Here is a 22,106-nt window from a genome sequence, read left to right as displayed (position 1 = left end):
AAAGTGCAATTTTAACAATATTCTGCCTGTTACTACATGTTTTGTGCCTTTGTAGATCTGATCTGTAATGCACATGTATAAATGATAAGTTGAGGCATAATATTGATAAAATTGTACAAATATTTCTTAACAAATTGCATTTTTTTCAGGTTATTCACATCCTTTTTATTTGGATAGTTTGTAAATGTATATATTGGCATAACTGAATGTTATTTTTTGCACTAAAACAATTTGGAGTTGTCATTATTTATTGGCTATCATGCTATTATTTTACTGGTCTGGCCCACTTCAGATTAAATTGGGCTAAATTTGGCCCCTAGAGAAAAGTTTGACACCCCTGATTTACAGTATATCAGTGGTTGGATAGTTCAGTGGGTAACGTTACTGACTGTGGTGTGGGAGACCAGGGCTCAAATCCCATGCTAATTTATGTTCATTTTTAATACATTGAAAAGTATAAACATCTTCATTGTTTAAATAACTATTCAATCACACAGCCTACACATTAAAACCGAACAAAAAAATGTCTGACAAAAGTTGTGGGCGATATGAGGGCAATATTATGTAAATGCTTGTGAAATAAGATGTACATTGACCGTAGGCTACAAAAGGGCTCCCCCTCCTCACAATTTAACCACCAGTTGGACGTCTTTTGAAGCCACTCAAAAATCCTATGTAGAGCCAAGCCTCTTTGTTTATTTATTTTTTAATCAAAAAAATAAATAAATAAATTCAACTCCTGCATTTTCTAAGGACTAAAATTAATTAAAAATGAGGAAATGTAAACATATTTGTTTTCAAGCAGTGTATTACATAATGTGGTGACAGTAGGCTGCATAATGCATTACACAATTCATTGTTACATGTCTTTGTACTATGTCTGTTTCATCTTCTAAAATAGTACACATACTAACACAGTTCTAAGTACTAAACTACTGTATGTATAATACATAGTCTGTGGTGTTGAAGTAAACGACGGACCAGGATTCTCAGGGACAGGGATGGTAACAGCTGACTGCAGTGTTTCTCTGTGGCTGTGGACTGACTGTCTCAGAGCTCACAGGACTCATCAGGCCATTGATTGGTGACACTGGTCTGAGCTACTGGAAGTGTCCGCAGAGGCCTCAAACGCACATACATCCACAAAGAGACGCACAACTGCTCTGACCTTATTCCTGACATAATGATGACCAGCCTGTGTCAGCCTTTAGCAACCCGATTCCTGTTCACTCTGGCCCACATCAAAACTCCAGCCACCAAAACAAAAAGGAGGGCATCCAAGGACAGGACAGCACTTTGGTCATTTATTTTTGATAGGAGTCATTAATTCAAACCTACAGAATTAGGTCTGGATATTGGAAGATAATACGGTGTTTTTTGGTAGATAGACTGTTGTAAACTGTAGCCTAGTTTTGAGCAATTGGTCTTTTTTCCCACTATTCTTTGATCATCATTTTTATTTTTTAGCTATCAATGCATGCTGTTGCCACTGTAAAGAAGCAGAAAAATGATAATGTAGATGTTGAGAGTTAGAGCATTTATGCAGAAAAAGACACCTCTATAGTAGTGAACTTGGAAACGGCGTCAGCTAACATTAACAAAGCCTCAGTATGTGAGTGTTTAAGTTACAAATATACTAATGAATAAATAAAAGTTAGCTTAGAAATAGAATGAACTAATATTAAGGGCTAGCTACTAAGGAGTTAGCTTAAATATCATCCTAGCCAACATTAACAAAGGGCCAGTGAGTTAAAAAATATAGTTAACTAATGGGTCAAGTCACGCGCCTGTTGACTTTGAATCAAAAAATTAGAATTGAGATAATGATTTCAAACTTTTTGTAGTTCAATAGTATAACATCTTAAATTTCTAAATCCATTAAATGTTTTTGCCAAAAAAGGATTTTCAAGAAAATTACGGAACTTTTTATACAAACTAAATTCAGTCCCTCAGAAAGTTCTCTAAGAATGAATAATAACAGAACTTATCACTGCTATAATTTGAAATCTCAATCATATATTTCTATTTTCAATATAGTTTTATGACCTTTTATACACCCTTTTATCATTACAAAAATAATTTTGTTGGAAAAATTGGTGTGAATTGCTTTTTTAAGCATTTGAATATCAGATAGTGCCGGTTATGTAAAAAAAAAAAAAAGAAGCTTAAAAGTAGAGTTCGCTAACAATGACAAAGGGCAAGCTAATGAGCAATTAGCAAAGAAATAGCATAGCTAACATCAACAGATGACTGGTTCCCAAGAATAATCCAACACAAACCTCACATTAGCAAACGAAAATCTCGTAGGTCTCTTATGTCCCTTTGAACCTTTAATTTGTCCCGGTGTCTTGAACTGCAGTCACATGAGTAGTGGTGAGTGGTCAATTTAGACATTTTTATGATAAAGTGGACTAAAGTGGACCAAACTGGACATAAATCACGTAAAACCTCTCAACCCTTCTTTGATCCATCACAGTGTTATGCTACCAAGCCTATTTTAATGAGGCCAGTTTAAAGCTTTTTTTCTCCCAGCTCTTCTATGCAAATATGCAGAAAGCAAAGGGAAACAGGGAGAGACCTACCAAAATAATACTGGAGCATAAACTGCTAGTGGAGAGGTTTTTCAAATCCCAGGGGTCTTCATTATTTTCCCAGATGCTATTACCTCCACATAATTATGTTGTTTCTTCAAACAATCAGTTTGTTATTTGAGCAAATTCCACATTTTACCTCAAAAGAGTGAGTGAGCTAAAAACTGTCCTGTTTTGAAGTGAGACTCAAACAGAAGCTCATGCATAGACATGAAGGCAGCGCTGTTGCTAAATACGTGGGATAGGCCTACATAATAATTGTATAATGTAATGGAATTTGTTCATCCCATCTTCACACTAATCTAATTTTTAAATATGGCACCTCACAAGATAAACTTATCAGCGGTGATGTTGAAATACTGTTTGCTGTTTTTGTGTTTCCATTTTTCCTCCACAGATGCTCGATTTAGGAATGAGAAAAAAAGAGCTATATTAAGTCAAGATTTCCCTCTGCTGTTCTCTCCCTGCTCCCCTTCTTTTCTTTTCATCCTCTTCCTCTTCTCCCTAAGTCCCTCTTTACTTCCTCCTCCTTTTTTTTTGCCCTACTCTCCCAGCTCTGCCTCATCCCAGCCTCCCCTGACTACTCCCACCCCCCTGTTCCCCATCCTGCACACACACCTCAGCCTCCCTGCGCTTATCTCCTCCCCCAGAGTGAGGGATCAGAGTGGTGAGGGTCTAGCTGAGGGAGTAATGAGGGGTTGGAGCTGAGCGCCTGGCGGGGTGCGATCTGCACTGTCACCCCGAGGAGAGAGAGTGAGAGAGATAACACGAGGCTCCCTCATGCGTCAATCAACCCCACTCCCCAGCGCACGCATGCACGCTTCAGCATGAGCAGCACCTATCGAAATGCACAGGGAAATAGCTACAGAGAAGCACACAAAAGACGTCGTCACAACAGACACAACCCCTTTTTTTCCCCCTTCAGAAATCTCAAATAAACGCTGGAACAAATCGTTTGTGCCAGAGCCGACAGCGCAGGCAATAAGACGGCGCGTTCAATCACATGCTCTCACAAGGCGCCGTTCCATTTAAAATGGCTGCCCGTTTCTGTGCTTCCCTCTGAAGTGATGAGTTGAAGGCACAGCTACAACTTATTCAAGTCTGAAAAGTGGAACATGAGTTCACAATTTAAACCACACGCCTCCTTCAGGGGTTTCTTGTGACAATGGGAATGAATTCCAAAAAAGTGTGAGCTGGCAATCATGTTGGACTGAACAAAGGTCTTGAAACAATCATCCTATAATCTGCTCCAACAGAAAACCTCATTAGCCTACATAGCGACACATTCACAGGACAGGAAGCACCATGGTGGCAGTGGTGGTGGTGGCAGCAGCAGACACGATGTACCTTGATGGCTAGAGGGCATTTTGCAGTATGTATTCACAGTGGAAACATGTGGGAAGCACGTTCGGTAATGGCTTTTACAGTGTTACATGTGTTGATGTTGAATGAGCTCACCACTGTCTGATGGTTGACTTGGATCACCTCATCACCTGCATGGATCTTCTTACACTGGTCTGCTGGAGACTGCAGGAGTAGTTCATTGAAATACAACAATAACAAATATGAGGACATACTAGGGTACGGATTCACTTTCATAGTTGTATATGAAACGGCAAATTGTGGCTGGTGGAATATCAAACTTCAGGCGGAATGAAACAAAAACTCACATTCTCTGTGGTGCCGGTGATAACATGGAGTCCATCATACGTCGATTTGATATACATCCCCTGAAAGATGAGGAAGATTCAGTACAACACACAAAAAGTGCATAACCATATACTGCATAATATATGGTGTGTGGGTATATATGATCCTGTATCTGTAAAAGTACAGAAGTATTACAATAGAATTGTACAAAAGTAAGGATTTGAGTGAACGTCTGTGACTGGACTGACAGATAACAGGCGAACTAAAGTTTATATTAATGTAATGTGTCTTTAAATAATGTGTCTTTGTGTTCCCAAAGTCAGAACTAAACATGGAGAATCAGCGTTCAGTTTCTATGCTCCATATATCTGGAACAAACTATCAGAAAATATCAGGTCTGCTGAGAGTCTGAGTTCTTTTAAGTCAAGGTTAAAGACTCACCTGTTCACTGCTGCCTTTGACTAAAAGGCTTTTGACTTTTTAAATTTTATATTCTCTTTGAAACTCTGCACTGCAACTTTTACTTTAATATGAGTGTGTTTTTATTTTTATTTTTATTTTATTTTATTCTATTTTATTTATTTATTTATTTATTTATTTATTTTTGATTTTATGTGTTGTTTTCTTGCTTGCTGTTTTTGATCACCTTTTATATGTTTCTTTTATAATGTTTTAAATGTGTTTCTTTTTGTTTCTTTTATTTCAATGTCCTGTGTGAAGCACCTTGAATTGCCTTGTTGCAGAAATGTGCTATACAAATAAACTTGCCTTGCCTTGCCTTGCCTTAAATAAGGTGTTACACCATCATAGGCCTTCATTATAGCACCAATGATTCTTTTTATGCACAGTCATGCATGTTCGATTTGGCTTCAACAGCAGAAGGATCAGTTTTATTCCAATGAAGTTATTTGCTGCCCTGTAATGAAGCAGCATCACTCTCCACTCATTCATTTAAGCTTTAATCATTTTAATGATTTATGTGTCTCAGTCCATCTTGGCTGTGAACTTCATAACATACATATTAATTAACCTGTTTACCGACCATTAACTGTTAGTTGTAGTTAGTTAATGCCTTAATTAAAATCTAAACTTGTAATAAGATTATTGTTAACGTAACTAATGTTACTATGTTCATGATTAACAGTTAGTTAGAAATGTACCCATAACTATGTTAAATAATGTTAATGGGTTTACTGTAGAAATAATTAACTATTAGTTAATCTTTATCAGTATATTAACTCATGTTACAAGCATTTTAATACATTCTTAAATACTGTATAAATAATAACTTATTTAACATCACTATTAGTAATATTAGTCACTACCTTACTTATCACGTAAGTGGTTTCGTTAACAGGTACTTCATCCTTATTATTATTACGGTAATTAACTACTAGCTAATGCTTATTATTTAGTTAAAAGTGTTACCATAAACTATTAAATAATGTATAAATAATAACATAGAGCAGATTAACACCATTAGTAAATTATTATGAGACACATTTATTGTTAGTTAATACTTATTAATGCATTTACTGATGTTAATGAAAGTGCTCTTATTGTAAAAGTGTTATTTAATGATTTGCTTTGTTGTAAAGTGGATTTCCATATAATTTCCTGTTTATTTGAGTCCAGCACATGTTCCTTGTATCTTTGTACTCCACTGATTCATCATAAACTGGTATCTTCTAAGTGTTTTGTGCGAGGCAGTGATATTAGTTACTGAAAGTAGTTGCATACTGTCATTGCAAATTAGGTTAATGAGAAAAGTTTTATTGGCAAAGACAAAAGTAAATAAAAACATTTTCCAATGTATGCTAAAAACATCTCTAGATTTGAGTAACTATGGGGATGATTTTTTGTTATTTAAGTTACTATGAAAGCGACAACTTTCATATTCCACATCATAATGAATGATAATTGTAGCTCTAAAACCATCTTGTGTGTGTGTGTGTGTGTGTGTGTGTGTGTGTGTGTGTGTGTGTTGCAGCGTGTCCTTACCAGGCCTTCACTAGGCATGATGCTGGTGAGGTGGACCACCTCCAGATGGGCAGACTGAGACACCAAAGAGTCTGATGACAAAGAGATGATGTGGTCGCATATCCCTGCTAAGGTCTTACACTGGAGATGAGAGTCGGAGGTAAAGAGAGGAGAAAAAAAAATGACAGAAAAGGAGAGTGAGAGGGAAAGAGAGTGACAAAAAGAGAAAGACAGAAAGTTATTGAGATTGGTTTTGGTCCGTGAGGGATGCTGTGACCTAGCTGGAGGAGGTGAAACAGAAATCATTTCATCAGATTGTTCCACATCGCCACTTCCATCACTCCGGCACACAAACTGTTTCCTGTCACAGTCTGTCCACAGGCATGCCCACGAGGCGCCGTCACAGACAGAACAGCACATCACCGATACCAGCCAACCCCGAGGTGCCCACATGACATTTTCTAACATCTAAATTACAGAGCGGAGATATTCATTGTTGTTAAGTGTCATTTTTTTAGGCAAATATGAGGCATTTTAACCACCACATCAACTAAACAGACTGTGACACAGACTAGAGGATTTTCTGTGCTGTATTTTCACACTGCAGTCATACTGTATTTCTAATCCATTTTATCCCTTTAGGTGCACCAGAGTAAATATGCCAAATTAAAAGCATGGCTTCACCTTGCCTTTGTTCTGAATAAACCTTGACTGTTTTTCAGGCTATTTGTGTGGTTGGTCACGCATGCGAGTTAATTTATCATTTGCAGCATCTCTGCCTTCTAATCATGGCTGACTGACTCTCAGCCCATTTTACTCTGGTTATCCTACCTCACCATCAGCCTGTGGACATACATACACGCTGGAATGTAACAGACATATAGGAAAATACAGATCATGTACACGGTTTTAATCAACAGTAGGACAAGCATGACGCTGACACACACAGATGAACCCTTCAACAGATAATCTTCTGATCTCAAGCCTAATGAGCAATTACTGGATTATAGTCATGAAATAGCGAGAGCAGGTTGTTAATATGCACACGTACGTACATAGTGGAAGTGGTCGCGCGCACACACACACCACAGTGCAGAGCCTATGATTCATTCAGTGTGTGAGAAAAGCTGGAGAATCATCAGCGAGGCTTCCTCTCTCTGCTCCAAACACACACTTTTCTGGGTCAGTTTTACGAACATATGTTAAGATTCACATTTCTACTAAAATATTATGTTCTACTTGACACATAAACATTATGTAATAGGACTTTTTATATCACGTGTCAACACTTTAATTAAAAAAGTGAAAGGGGTTTATCAGAAGCGCTAACAAAATGCAAGTAATGTGCATCTACTCCAACTTTTAGAGCCATTAATAGCATGTGAAGTCAAGTCCCGTAGCTGGGTTCTACCACAGCTTGTGACAATGTTGCGGCTCGGCTTGTGTTCCTCTTTGATCACCGGGCTAATAGTCTTGACCTGGGATTAACACAGGCCCGAGAGACAAAGGACCAGTCACCAGCGTCGGAGTCTCAACTTCCCCCGGAGTTGACACACCCTGCCTTGATCTGACACGCCTCTGGAGAATCAGAGCGCAGATTATAGGGAAGTTAACTTATGTGGCTGGCGTCAGATTTAAGAGCAGTCAAACAGAAAGCCAGACATAGTACGCTGCCAAATGGATTAAGCTCTGGCTGCACACTCTCCCCCCACCACCACCACCAACACCACCACCACTACCCTCCGCCTCCTCCACCTCCTGCATTCTCATTCTCTCTGCTCACACCTTTTTTTTCTCACACACACATACAGATGCTAACACACTCCAAAGTATGGTTGTGTAATTCATTATTATGTATCAGCGCTGAGGCAAAAAAATATAAACCTGAAGAGAGACACACACACACAGAGATGGAGAGACAGGGGGAGGAGAAACAGAGAGTCCAGGAGGAAAGGGGAGAAAACAAGGGAAAGGGAAAACACACAAGTAGGACAGTCTTATGTAATTCCTCTCATACTTATGCATGCATGCATGCACATAAACACACACTCATACACACTTCACGCTCCATCAGACACACAGACTCACACATGCTCATATCTTATCTCTTCTCTCTCTCACACACACACACACACACACACACACCATCTGATTGCTGCAGGCTGTTGTCTAAAGGAGAGCAGAGTAGCAGTGAGTTTTGCATTATTGAGCAAAAGATGACAAACGTACAACTACCCCAACAGTGGCTGAAACTGGGCTGAGCAGGGCATTAAAGAGTCCCCGAGGCAGGTGGGGGTCCGTCTGTCCATCTATCCATCCATCCGTCCATCTGTCCATCCGCCCACCCATCCGTCTGCCCATCTATCTATCTATCTATCTATCTATCTATCTATCTATCTATCTATCTATCTATCTATCTATCTATCTATCTATCTATCTATCTATCTATCTATCTATCTATCTATCTATCTATCTATCCACCCTTCCATCCATCCATCCATCATCCACCCTTCCATCCATCCATCCATCCATCCATCTATCCATCCATCCATCCATCATCCACCCTTCCATCCATCCATCCATCCATCCATCTCATCTACCTATGGGTATACTGATGTTCAACAAGAACTACCCACAATAACATGGTAATACTCAGAATTCTAAGTATTATCAGCCATAGAGGTGACAGATTACTAGTTTGTATTTATATTTAATACTATAGTATTTACTGTATATCTAAGGATGTCTCCTTTGCTGTGGTTAAAGTGAGCTCATTTCAGTTACTTGTATTTATTATGTATGATGAATTACTCTATTAACATGATGTTATTGGTATTACCAATGAATTAATCAAAGTGGAATAAGTACAATATTGACCTGTTACATCTTTAGACTTCGTATTATAACCATTGGTCTATGGCTGGTTAACATTTAATTTGCTGTTTTTTTTTGTTTTTTTTTTTACTTTTGGTGTCAAGCTAAATATTTTTTTTACACAGACATAAAAAAATAGTATGACAACAATCCTTATAATATACATTGTGATCGTATAAAATATGAACAGATTTTTTTTTAATAAGGAGCATTATAGAACAACCTGCTAAATGTGTTATTAAACTGTAGACCTCCTGAGTAAATCCTTGTCATCTTTGTTTTTAAGATAAATTTTTTTTCCAAAGAACAAAAAAGAACACTCATTTTTACATTAAGGGTCAGTACACTGCAAAAGAAAAAAAATCTACAGCTGTTGATACTGTCAGTGATCTGTATTCATGGTTGCATCACATAAAGTGTCCTGTGGATGTCTGTGTGCTGCACTGGGTTCAGTTGCTGTTACTTTGCTTTCAGTTTATTAATTTCTAAAACATAGTAAACAAGGATCATCTAAAAACAAACACCTCCCCCCTTCTCTTTCTCTTTTCACCGTGTCCTTGTTTCACACATAGACCTCCCACTCATAACAGACTTACTCATGTGTAGCCTTTAGTCTGACAAACACTATGAGCACACACATGTGCAGTCATTTAAATATTGGATTTTGCCTGATGCCACTTGTCCAGGGTCATTATCAGGCCTGAAACAACAGGGATAAATGACAGCCATGGCTCCAGAACTGGGGGTGAAGCGCTTTGACCGAAATGACACAACACCAATTAGGAACCGAAGTCTTAAATACAGCACTATGACTGGTGAGGTTTACAGAAATACGTAACAAAACTGAATATTTACCTTAAATATAACATTCAATCTGGGTCTCAAAGCCTTGGTGTAATATATTCTTTTTGTGTGAACCCCCCCACTAACATTACATTTGGTTTAGTCCATTGTACCTTGAATGGCAGCAGGAAGTGTCCTGATCCAACTGTCAGCCCAGATCAGACACTGACTGCTCCCTCAGTTTCACATGTGTACACAGTGACACACTCTGTCATACATGCACACACACACACACACACGCACACACACGCACACAATCTAAACTGGAGCTTTCAGATGGCCCTGGGCTCACACGCACTTCAACATGCACGCATCTGAGACACAAAATCCCACAAACGTAGAGCACTCTCATATACTCAAAGCAAATTAAATACAATATCACAAATGGACACACACACAAACACATTTCATTACAAGTAGAAGCTTTCTAGAAAACGCAACCCCATGTTCTAACAAGAAAGATTTTGTCTCATATTCATCACATGACAGATGGAAAAAAAAAAAAATCCCACAGTTCACACGTGCCTCTGAAACTACCCTGCAGTGAAAAGCGGAGTCGGAAACCGTACTGTTTCTCATTTTCTGTCTCGTAACAACAGGACTGTGACAGAAACAGGACAACAACTTTGAGTCATCAGTGATATTTCAACAAGTCTTCAGAGAGGGCAAACTTACCACATGGAGAATTTTGTTCTCGGTTTCATACACAGTGCAATCCTATAAAGGGAAAGGAAGAGAAGAGAGGGAGGAAGAAGAGGAGGAAAACATGAGATGGAGAAAATATAAACCCAAGCATCCGCACAATAGCTCAAATAACTCCCTCGTCCAAATATAACAAGCAGGAAATGAGAGAAATGAAATGGACAACGGGGGAAAAGATGGCTGATTCCTTCTTTTTTAGCAGCTGCAGTCAGATATTTCATTTCTAACCTTCTATGTGGTGAATATTACTTTGCAATGGAGACAGACTCAGACAGTGGATTGACCGGTTTTAGATCTACTCTGCTGCGATGAGCTTCCACATGACAGACTGTTATTTAACGATAGCCGATAGTTAATCTATTTCTGGGAATGTGGCCCGTTGAATACACCAGATGTGCATGGGTAGCATTTAATTCATCTGTTTGATGCATTTGTGTGGGCAGCGCTGCCACCTTTGTGTGTCTCCCTGCACCCTGGCAGCCACATGTTCATTTGGCGCACTGTGGACTCACCATAGCCCCCTTCTCTCTCCCTTCTCGTCTGGCCCTCATAAAGAGTGGATGGGTGTTATCTGCTCGGCTCCAGGACTCACTCTGGGCATATGGACAAACACACTCTCACACACTCTAAGCAGGGTCTTACAGGGAGGACATGGATGGAAACCAGGAGAGCAGCCATCGTCGCTTCCCCAAACAATGAGATTTCTGCAGTATTAGAGCGTGTATGCATGCACCTGTGCTTTTCTTTATTTATTTTTTGCTTTGTAAATGCATACATGTGTCGACACGGTTGAGGGATGGTGCCAGAGTGAAGGCAGAGGGGACGACAGACCCCCAGTTCATTCTCCGTCAGGGTACATACAATAAGAGCTGGGATGAAGTCTAACACTGAGTAAATGAATTCACGGCCTCAGGCTGTTAGTGTGAGCGGTTCATTCCATCAGCCAGGCTGTGAGAAGCCTGTGGCATATGGGCGTATGTTCCCCTCAAATCTATAGAAATGAACTTTACAATAGAATCCATACTGATGTGCCTGCTGAGAACCCAGTAGTTATACCCTTCCCATTTGGACTCAGACAAATGATGGACTTCATGTGCACCACATGTGTTCAGTGTGTGTGTGTGTGTGTGTGTGTGTGTGTGTGTGTGTGTGTGTGTGTTTGTGTGTGTGTGTAAGAACCTACTGTTAGGGACGTCACAATGATTACATTTTAGTTGATTAATAACAATAATTGGTTTAATGATTTAATTAATTACATTGTCTTTTTGAGATCATTTCATGCCACTCTTCTACTGTAAGCCTAATTATACTTTGATTATATACACAATACACTTAATGAAGACAAAGGGCCATTTATTGCTCATTAAAACATTAGAACACATTCATAAACAATTAATTTGTACACTTTAGGCTTCTTTAACAAAAAAATGTGAAGGGCAGATTTGACATGAATAAATGAATAATGTTAATGAATAATGATTGTATATAGGTAATGTGGAGGGTAAGGAGGTAATGACTGGAAAAACAGAATCAACCCTTAGGTTTTGCTGGTTTTCTTTGCCTTCATAGAGAAATGAAGTCCTGCTCTTTCCCATCTTACCTCATTTTGTTAAGAAAAAAATAAATTTGTAAAACGTATTACAGTCCATGGTGAGAGACAAGTATTCTTTTTTATCCAGTTTGAATTATACACCATTTACACATATGAAATTTGTCAGTTTAAAAGAACATTGCAGTTTGCTGTAAATCTGATTGTAAAAATACTTAAATACTACACAGACAAAAGCTGCAGAGGGACGTCATTGTACCTCTGTCCCTGCGGCTTCACCATAACCAGACCTGTAGTGATTTCTGCCTTTTTATGCTTTTTTTCTGCTAACTCTCAAAGAATGAGGTGGAATATGTTGAAGTTATGGCTGTTTTAATGTTGGTCATTTATATCCCATGTGACGATTGATACAGTCAACAAAGCCATTACGTACAAAACTTCATTCGCTCATTCATTTTCCAAACCAATTGATGATGATGATGATGATGATGATGATGATGATGATGATGGATTCTCCAGTCAACAGTTCATCTCAGGGCACAAAACTACATGCTACTTTACTACCTTTACATCCAAATGTGTCTTTCTTGACTGATAAAATTCCATTTTAAACAGACATGGGTATATGGTCGACCGACTCAAACAAAATGAAAACATTATTTATCTCCTGCCTGACTGCTGTTCATATTCCTCTGGTCCTCTGGAGTAAAGTCCCATTGGGCAGAGCAGAAGGGGTGCCCTTGTGTCTGTACTAAATTTTCAACCATAAATAAAATATAAATATCTACTCTGATATTAATATGTAGGTGATAAATCCTTCAGCTATGTGTCAAAGGAGGCATGAACATTTTTACTAAATCTTTAATTCATCACATACGGATCAAGTTTGACCCAAGTTAGCATTTTTTTAACAATATTTTGCAAGTTTTTAGATCATTCTCATTGCGTTTTTGCCTACAATTGTTTAGGGTGATTTTAGTAATGTCAAATCAGGTCTAATTTGACCTGACCTCTATACAAGTGTTAAACAAATTATTATTTTCTGCAGCTGGTGATGGGAGTAACTGAGGAGTGAGTAATTGTAGTTCCTTCTCCTCTCCACAGATAATAATATAGGACTGATCAGAGTAAAATGCTGATAGTAAAGACATTTATGAGAAAAGCACGAGTGATTCTTTCAGTTATAATGGAAAACGGAGCTTTGTTGGGTGGCTATGGCTGAAATTCTATGTATTGCAAAGTTTGTTGTAAGAATGAGAACAAGGCAGATAAGATGCAGAAAATGGCTCATTTTTCAAAGACAAGTCTCCAAAAAATAAATGTTTGAAATGTCTGAAATAAGCACAGACATTTGTTACACAGAAATAAGATGGCTACTGACAACTACTAATAAAGATCAACATTAACTCTAGTCGTTTGTTACTGCTTATGATAACTGCTAATAAATTGTTCAAGGGCAAGTGAAAAAAACATTACATTCAGTCCTGGACGCTTTGAGATAATCAGCATGTGACATTAATTCTGTACTCGCATCCTATTAATCTAATTAAGCCACATGAATGGTGGAAGATGATGTGGAAAAAGTGATCAAAATATGACGTATAAGTTATTTTTAATACAGGTGGATGGAGATGATGATGATGATAGTTGTGACAGACCTACCTGTTGTACAATGGTCGTTAATTCTAAGCAGAGCTGCACAATGTTGTTCTTCAGTAATGAATATTCAGTCACACTGGCAAACGGAGACCTGAAACATCACAAAGAAACCCTCCGTCAAATACATCCTGGGTTTTAACGGTGACGCTGTGAACTTCTGTAGAGACTTGTTCAGTCTAAATATTGGGTCTTGAGTCTTTCCATTCCCTCTCACTGTGTAAGAGTGATGATGAATGACAGCAAAGCATATTCAGGCATTTTAATAAAAAGGAGTTTTCTACACTCTGATTGTATAATTCTTATTGATTTATGTTATATTGTTGTGTCAGTGTCATTTCCTGTTCAGTGACAATGCTGTAAAGGAGACCAAGCAGCTGATAAAGACAAACAGCCATGTTTGATATGATATCAAGACACAAGACTGTACAACTCAGAGGTTTTTAAAGCCCAACAGTATTTCACACATTTATGTACAGTATGTACATGTGGCTTCATGAAATAAATGAAGGATAAAAACATCCTTATTTACTCACTTTAATTGTCAGTCATCACTCATAGAATCTCTGTATGTGTATGCATAATAATAATTAGAAGAAGAAGTGGAAGAAGAAGACCAGTTCATTATTCTGATGCTGATACTGTAACATACTTATAAAGATGTGCATCATTTTATAGTGGCCAACTATCAGTCAAAGTTTTATAAAATTGGGGAAAAAAAAAACAACTAATATTTTCAACAAACACTTAATGTTGTGACCTTGAAAATTTCCACTGTTTTCAACATAAAAATAAAAGCAGTAAAAGTTGCCTTTTTCAGGTTTGTCTGATAATATTTTGAATATCACTGTTTACATTCTGTTTATTGTCTTCACTTTCATGTATATTTTAATATTAAGTGTTTTTTTTCCAACTGCAAATAATATTTTTTTGATTCAAAATCTTTCAATTTTCAATTTCAAATCCTATTTTTTGTGAAACTGAAAATATATGATTTAAAACTGTAAGAAACCTGAATCTGACAAAACATATTTTAAAATAAAATTCCAACTGAAAAATTAGCACATATATATAAATATAAGAAATATATATGAAAATTAATAATGAAAACAAAAAAAAAAAACAATTCTTGAAAAAATATTCATTATAGAATCACAACAGAACTGAAAATATCTTGCATATATTGTTATATGTTTAGTAGTTCATTCATTCATTTTCTGAACCCGCTTTATCCTCAACCAGGGTCACGGGGGTCGCTTAGAGCCTATCCCAGCTACATAGGGGCGAAGGCGGGGTACACCCTGGACAAGTCGCCAGTTCATCGCAGGGCTGACTTGTTGTTTAGTAGTTGTTCAGTTAAAACCTTTTTTTGGTCTTCTGTCTTTTGGCCTGTGTTGTTATAGACTGTTGTAGAACTCTTTTTGTTGTTCAACAGCTCTGTCCAGTGTAATAAGTATAAAATAGGACAAATAACATAACAAATTAAACTGAGTCCTTGTGACCAAAATCATCTACTGATCTAAAATGTTTATTAACTTCTGAACCACTGATCCTATCAATACATGTAAATAATTGGTATAAAATACAGTTTGTTATCTTTTCATGGTCATCAGATATGACCCATTTGGACATTCAGAGGCTCCGTCGTGAACGTGGAAACACTGTCATCTTCTACAACACTGATTCACGAGTAAAACCCATGGAGTTGGATCAATGACAGTGGATGGAGACACTTGTTTTTACGTTCAGTTATTGATATTTTTGCTGAAAAAGTCACTTTTTCTTCAGTTTTCTCTGTTATTGATACAATAACCCTCAACCTTATTCTGAGCTTTAATAAACATATATATGATCAGTAAGTTAATTATAGGAAAATAGATGATTTTCACTCAAACCGCACAAAATACAGAGAACAATATCATAATAAATGGTGATAAATAACTTAACAAAGGTGAAATCTATAGAAAAAATGCATTTGGGAACTGCCATGTCTTTATGGGTTAATATTAATTGATGAAGGCTGTACTGAATAAACAGGTCTATGTACGATGATGTACCTGTCGAGCCAGGCCAGCAGATTTTTGGCTGCACCGATCAAATCCACCACAGAGGTGAGGAAGTCATTAGGTAGCCTCCGGGAAGCTCGTCCGTCATAGTGTCCGCCCCTCCGCCGGCCCAGGATGAAGTTCTGGAGGTTTTTCGCTGAAGCGTTCAGCTTGTGGGATAACGTCCGCAGGTTCTCTGTTTCGAGGCCATAATTCTGCAGGACAGACAGATTTCATTTCAGGAAAAGTAACACTAATGACTCATTTTTAACACAGTCAGTTATTGGTTAAATGTCTAAATGTCACCGGTAGCAATTTAACCATGAGGTGAGACTCAGTGAAATCAGGGCAGCTCAGTTATCAATCAATCAAATTTTATTTATATAGCGCCAAATCATAACAAAAGTTATCTCATGACACTTAACATATAGAGCTGCTCAAAACCAGACTCTCAAGCCAATTTACAGAAACCCAACAGAATGTACTTATGGCTCAAACCCACAGACATGACAGAGGCATTGATCCACTTATTGAACCAGGGCTGCAACTCATGGTAATTGTCTTTATCGATGAATCTGCCAATCATTTTTTCAAAGAAATGATTAAATGTTTACTCTATTAAATGTTAAAAAAAGAAAAAAAAAGACATGAACAAGGCCTGTCATGATCTCCTAATTCTCAACATGACATTTTCATCAGTGAACGCCTCAAGATTTGAGGATTTTGATTTGAGAAATTACTGAAACAATTAAGCAATTGCCAATAGCTTCTGATTACCTATGTATCTAACCAGAGCCACTTCCCTGAGAACAGGGGAGGTCACATTATTATTATTTTTAGTCAGTTAGTTCTTGTAGCTCTAAATCTAACAATCAATTATCAAAAATCAATTAGCCTACATATCAAGTATTTAGAACCAAAGGAGCAGAATACTTAGAATATAGAATATGAACTCACTATTTCTTATCACACAGTATTTTTTCAATATTTTACATTTTTAAAAACTTGAATAAAAGTTACAAATCTATACATTCATTTATACAAATTAAGCACTAATGTTTCCCACAGTTTTGAGATATAAATCATGGGTGGATGTGGTGGAAACATAAAATAAAAATGCTGATAATTTGATGTGTATTTTGGCTTCACCTTAAAAAATAATCTTTAATAGAGACAGTCCTTTTCAAAGAAATACAGCATGTATATTTGCTAATTCTTCACATTATTTTATACAGTTAACTGCAAATAAATACAAATTACATGCCCTGTGAGACCAAATACATACATTTCGGTGCAGGTTACAGGCTAATAATATAATAATGTTGTTTTTATTTCCTCTCTTCAATATATTTCCTCTTTATAAATTAGATAGAATGATGATAATGATGCTATATTTAAGTGGAGGTAACAGATTCTCATTTTATCCACTCCTTTTTATTTGACGTCACAAAGTAAATCTCCTGTGACCCACCTGTGGTCTAATCAACAATCTTCACATCAGCTTAGTTTATTGAATGTTATTTACTTGCTTGAAATAGTAATCCCATCCACTTAACCACTCAGATGACAAATATCATAAAATTGACTGATTAATGACTACTAACTACCTTTATAATAACATTTATCTATATGTAGGCCACAGATCAGTGGGAATGTGAAATAAGCTTGTGAATGTTAAGACCTCTATCACAAACCCACATCAGAGTGAGAGATCCAATCACGTCATGTTCTGGTTCTTGTCTCATCCTTCAATATGTCATCACTATAGTACTGTACTGTGGAATGGATACACTCACATATATTTCACAGACATGCACTATATTGCACACTTTTTCATCACAGATAAATGGTCACTATATTACAGTACCTCCCATCATAGCGTCTTTAACCCATAAAGACCAAAACATCCACCAACGACCAAAAGCATCTACTGATCTAAAGCGTTTAATACCTATTGATCCACTAATCCTATCAATACATGTAAATAATTGGTGTAAAATGCAGTTTATCATCTTTTCATGGTCATCAGATATGACCCATTTGGATTTTCATTCGCACCGAACACTGTAATAAATTTCCTGTAGAATTGACAGTAAATACCAGGCAAAAAAGTTGCCAATAATTGTTTGCTAATACTGTAAAAATAATTACACTATATTACTGGATACGTTTTACAAATTGTTGCTGTATTTACATTAAAGCAATGTATTGTCGTTTTATATTAGAAACAATCATTAATTGTGTTTTACTTTTTTTAGTTTTGACTGCTCCAGTTTGACTGTAGCTGTGCTAACGGAGCTAACGGTGCTAACAGAGCCTGGACTATTGGAGGCTTTTCTGAATGGGGCTACTACAGCTAGCGTTAGCTTAACAGAACCAGTTTTTTGCTGGCTAACATTTGCAAAAACGGTGCATTCTGAGTCCCACACCCCGTATATTAAATATGAAACACGACTAGGATAACAGAGCTAACGGTGCTAACAGAGCCTGGACTATCGGAGGCTTTTCTGAATGGGGCTACTACAGCTAGCGTTAGCTTAACAGAACCAGTTTTTTGCTAGCTAACATTTGCAAAAACGGTGCATTCTGAGTCCCACACCCCGTATATTCCATATGAAACACGACTAGGATAAATAAAACAATGTGAAATACAGTCACTCACACAATAAAGAAACATTGTTCTTAATAAAATGCTGATTTTTACATGTCTACATTACAAGTTAAAATAGATGTGTACACGGTCAACTTATATTGCATGAAGTTACTACTTGAATCACATTTTAATTTTGTGGGCTAATAATGTCTTATTTATACTTCATTGAGTGGATGGATGTCTGGTTCTGTCCTCCGTGCCCGTCTTCGTGTCCTCTTTGACACCTTCTAATTCTAACAGTGTGTAATTGTAATTTGTATGGTTTACAGTCAGGATCAAGTGAACATACAACCATCTTGTAATTTTACTTCGTGATACTGTGAACAAATGCTTGAAGTTACCGTAAATATTTTTATCCATAACGCATTGCAATATACAATTGTAAATTGTTAGAAAAAGAAGCTAATGTCATTTTTTACTGTAGAAATTACAGAAATATGTTACAGTGTAGTGACATGGAAACACCGTCATCTTCTACAACACTGATTCAAAACTAAAACCCATGGAGTTGGATCAATGACAGTGGATGGAGGCACTTGTTTATATGTTCAGCTATTGATATCCTTGCTGAAAGAGTAACTTTTTCTTCACTTTTCTGTTTTTTATATAATAACGCTCAACTTTATTCTGAGCTTTTGTGAACATCTACATCATCAGTGAATTAAATATAGGAAAATACATGATTTTCACAACAACAACAAAAAAAACAACTCAGAGGATAATATTCAAATAAATGGTGATAAATCACTTCTGAAAAATTAAAAATGGATAAAAAAAAAACAAAAAAACATAAAAATTATTTGGGAACTGCCACAAAAGTAGCACCAGGTCCTTATGGGTTAAACAGCCTGTCTCTGCTCTAATATAAGAACAGGCCTGCTTGAGTAGCCTGTTACTACACTGTGACCCTTTTAAACCAACACACACACACACACAGACCCACTGAGCCACATTGTGCTCAACGTCCCAAGGCACCTCCAGTCATGTCCTGCCTGACAGAGCCTGATTCCTGCTGACACAAAGGCAACACACACGCACACGTACGCACACACACACACACACACACACACACACAGAAACACAACGCACACAAGTTGTATAGTCAGATGCATGGGGCTGAGCTAGACGTATCTATTCCTCCTCTGCCTCTAGATCTATTCTACACAGTCACGACCACAGCGACTACAAAGCAGAGAGGGTTTCACAGTGGCAGCGGAGATGGTGAATTGAGGGAATTGAGGAACTAAAGAGGCAGAAGACGAGAGAGAGAGAGAAAGAGAGAGAGAGAGAGAGAGGAAAAGAGAGACTATGTGTCCTTCTGAAACTGGGTCATGCATATACGCTGTGTTCTGTATAATCTGCATTCTGTGTGAACGTCAACATATACATGAACTTGGGAGCGTTACATGTTTGCCCAGCTGTAATTAGGCTGTCCTATAGTTTAATCTAAAGCTGAGAGCGGCTCTCTCCAGGGTGCTGAAGCCAACCAGGGAGAATAAAGCCCCATGTCCACTGTCTGACTTTGTGTGTGTGCAGAAAGAGAGAAATAATTTGAGCTGTGCATGCATATATGTGCATGTCAAATCAATACAGTAAGAGGGCGATGTCATTAAAACAACCCCTTCCTCCTTCTCCTCCCTCTTCCCTTTTTTTCACCTTCATGTCGATGTGGTTGCCATGGCAGCTGTGTGTGGAGTGGCCTCTTCTCTATGCTGATATTCCTACCGCTATCCTCAGAATCGCACTCCAGCATCTTTTATTTATTAAATGTTTTGGGGCGAAAGGAGAACCTCGCCATTTAATTCTCTTTTCTTTCCACAGCTGAAATGTTACGTCACAGTACGCGAGGCCACATTCACCAGAGCACGGTCCCCGACGCTGAAACGTAGCATATCTAACACCTATTAATCAACAGCGGATTGATTTTGCATTCATGCTTTTCACATTAATTTGCATTCAGCTGAAAAGATGTGTGTTTAACGCTCCGCTCAAGCAGACTGCAATGGCTAAGTTGTTGAAATTAACATATACTGGCACGACTAAAGTAATGTTTCATATGTTAATGTTTTGAAACACACTGAAAAAACTGAGAAGAATTGACATTTAATGAAGCAGGCTGAAGGTAGTTTCAATACACAGACATATTAAAGTGAATCAAACATATTTACATGCAATTTGTGTACATTTATAGCATTTAATGATTCTATTTCAGCGATTTTCAGCAGAATAAAAATGTAGAAATAGAGAAGGAAACTGATATACTTCAATGAAGCCATAGATTTCAATCATTTTTCTAAATTTTTGGTTGATTTTGCTGCTTTTTAGGCATAATATTTGAGAAAGATCAATGATTCTATTCTGTGATGATTAAAGAGTGCCATCGTTCATTATTATCATTTCAGTTTCTTGAAAAATATCAAAATAAGCTGCATTTTACAAACTAATTTCTACTTTGAGCTTCCAGTATCCAAGTATCTAAATAAAAATGTGTGAAATATTTGGAAAATTCTAACAACGGAGTTACAAATTTTTAACCAGCCTAAATCTACTGTTACTGTGAAAGTAATTTGGTTAAATTAACCCATAATGACCCAGTGCTACTATTGCTGTAGTTCCCAAATGAATTTTTCTTTTTATTTAACCTTTCTTAAGTGATTTATCACCATTTATTATAATATGATCCTCTGAATTTTACCTTTTTTTCAGTAAAAATCAGGCCTTTTCCTATATTTAATTTACTGATCATATACTTTAATCATCATTCTGATATTATGTTTGAAGGTAATTATATCAAAACCAAAGAAAACTTAAGAAGTGACTTTTCCAGTAAAGTATATCATTAACTGAATGTAAAAACAAGCATCTCCAACAACTGTCATTTATTGAAGTACATGGGTTTTACTGATGAATCAGTGTTGTAGAAGATGACAGTGTTTCCACGTTCACTACGGAGCCTCTGAACGTCCAAATGGGTCATATCTGATTACCATGAAAATACAGTAAACTGTATTATACACCAGTTATTTACATCTATTGATAGGATTAGTAGATCAACAGGTATTAAACATTTTACATCAGTACATGATTTGAGTCGCCAGTGGCTGTTTGGGTCTTTATGGGTTCAATATAATGGACCCACTAATTAACATTACATGCCCTTTTGTTACCATAAGTTTTTTAGGTAAACAATGTCCATATTATTATTTATGGTGGAGCAAATGGTCAAGCTGGTGAAACAAAGGATTAAAGGGTTTGTTTTCCATTGTTTGGTAATTGAACACAATTAGTTGCACACATTTTGATTTGTTTGAGTTCATTTTCATGTGGGTGTCCCTCAGTGTTTTTAATTCACAAAGTGCTGCCCAAGGATGATAAAAAACAAAACAAAAAAACAACCAAAATAAAGCAGAAAACATCAGAGACACAGAAACAGATGTGAATGTAAACTGCTTTAATAGAGCAGCAATGATTAATCAATTTATTAACTGTCAGTTATATTAATTGCCAAAACTCTAAATAATAAGTGGTGCCAGGCACAACAAACCCCACCCCTTGCACATATT

The 22,106-nt window shown here is 37.1% G+C and overlaps 1 protein-coding gene across 4 annotated transcripts in view; it reads right to left on the bottom strand.

Annotated features, from left to right (window-relative positions):
• The window catches only part of LOC115426896 (connector enhancer of kinase suppressor of ras 2), a 98,531-nt gene that overhangs the window by 51,156 nt on the left and 25,269 nt on the right, over positions 1-22,106 (bottom strand). For all 4 annotated transcript variants that reach the window (XM_030145132.1, XM_030145133.1, XM_030145135.1 and 1 more), the window contains exons 3-8: positions 15,903-16,105; positions 13,852-13,939; positions 10,614-10,655; positions 6,243-6,362; positions 4,262-4,321; positions 4,050-4,118 (exon numbers count right to left, since the gene is read on the bottom strand). In XM_030145132.1, coding sequence (XP_030000992.1) covers positions 4,050-4,118; positions 4,262-4,321; positions 6,243-6,362; positions 10,614-10,655; positions 13,852-13,939; positions 15,903-16,105 — 582 coding nt within the window. The remainder of the gene's footprint in view (positions 1-4,049; positions 4,119-4,261; positions 4,322-6,242; positions 6,363-10,613; positions 10,656-13,851; positions 13,940-15,902; positions 16,106-22,106) is intronic.

This window comes from Sphaeramia orbicularis, chromosome 10 (genome assembly GCF_902148855.1).
Source record: "Sphaeramia orbicularis chromosome 10, fSphaOr1.1, whole genome shotgun sequence".
NCBI classification, from domain to species: Eukaryota; Metazoa; Chordata; class Actinopteri; order Kurtiformes; family Apogonidae; genus Sphaeramia; species Sphaeramia orbicularis.
Note: the sequence above shows the minus strand (reverse complement) of the source record. Positions and strands in the feature narration are given on the sequence as shown.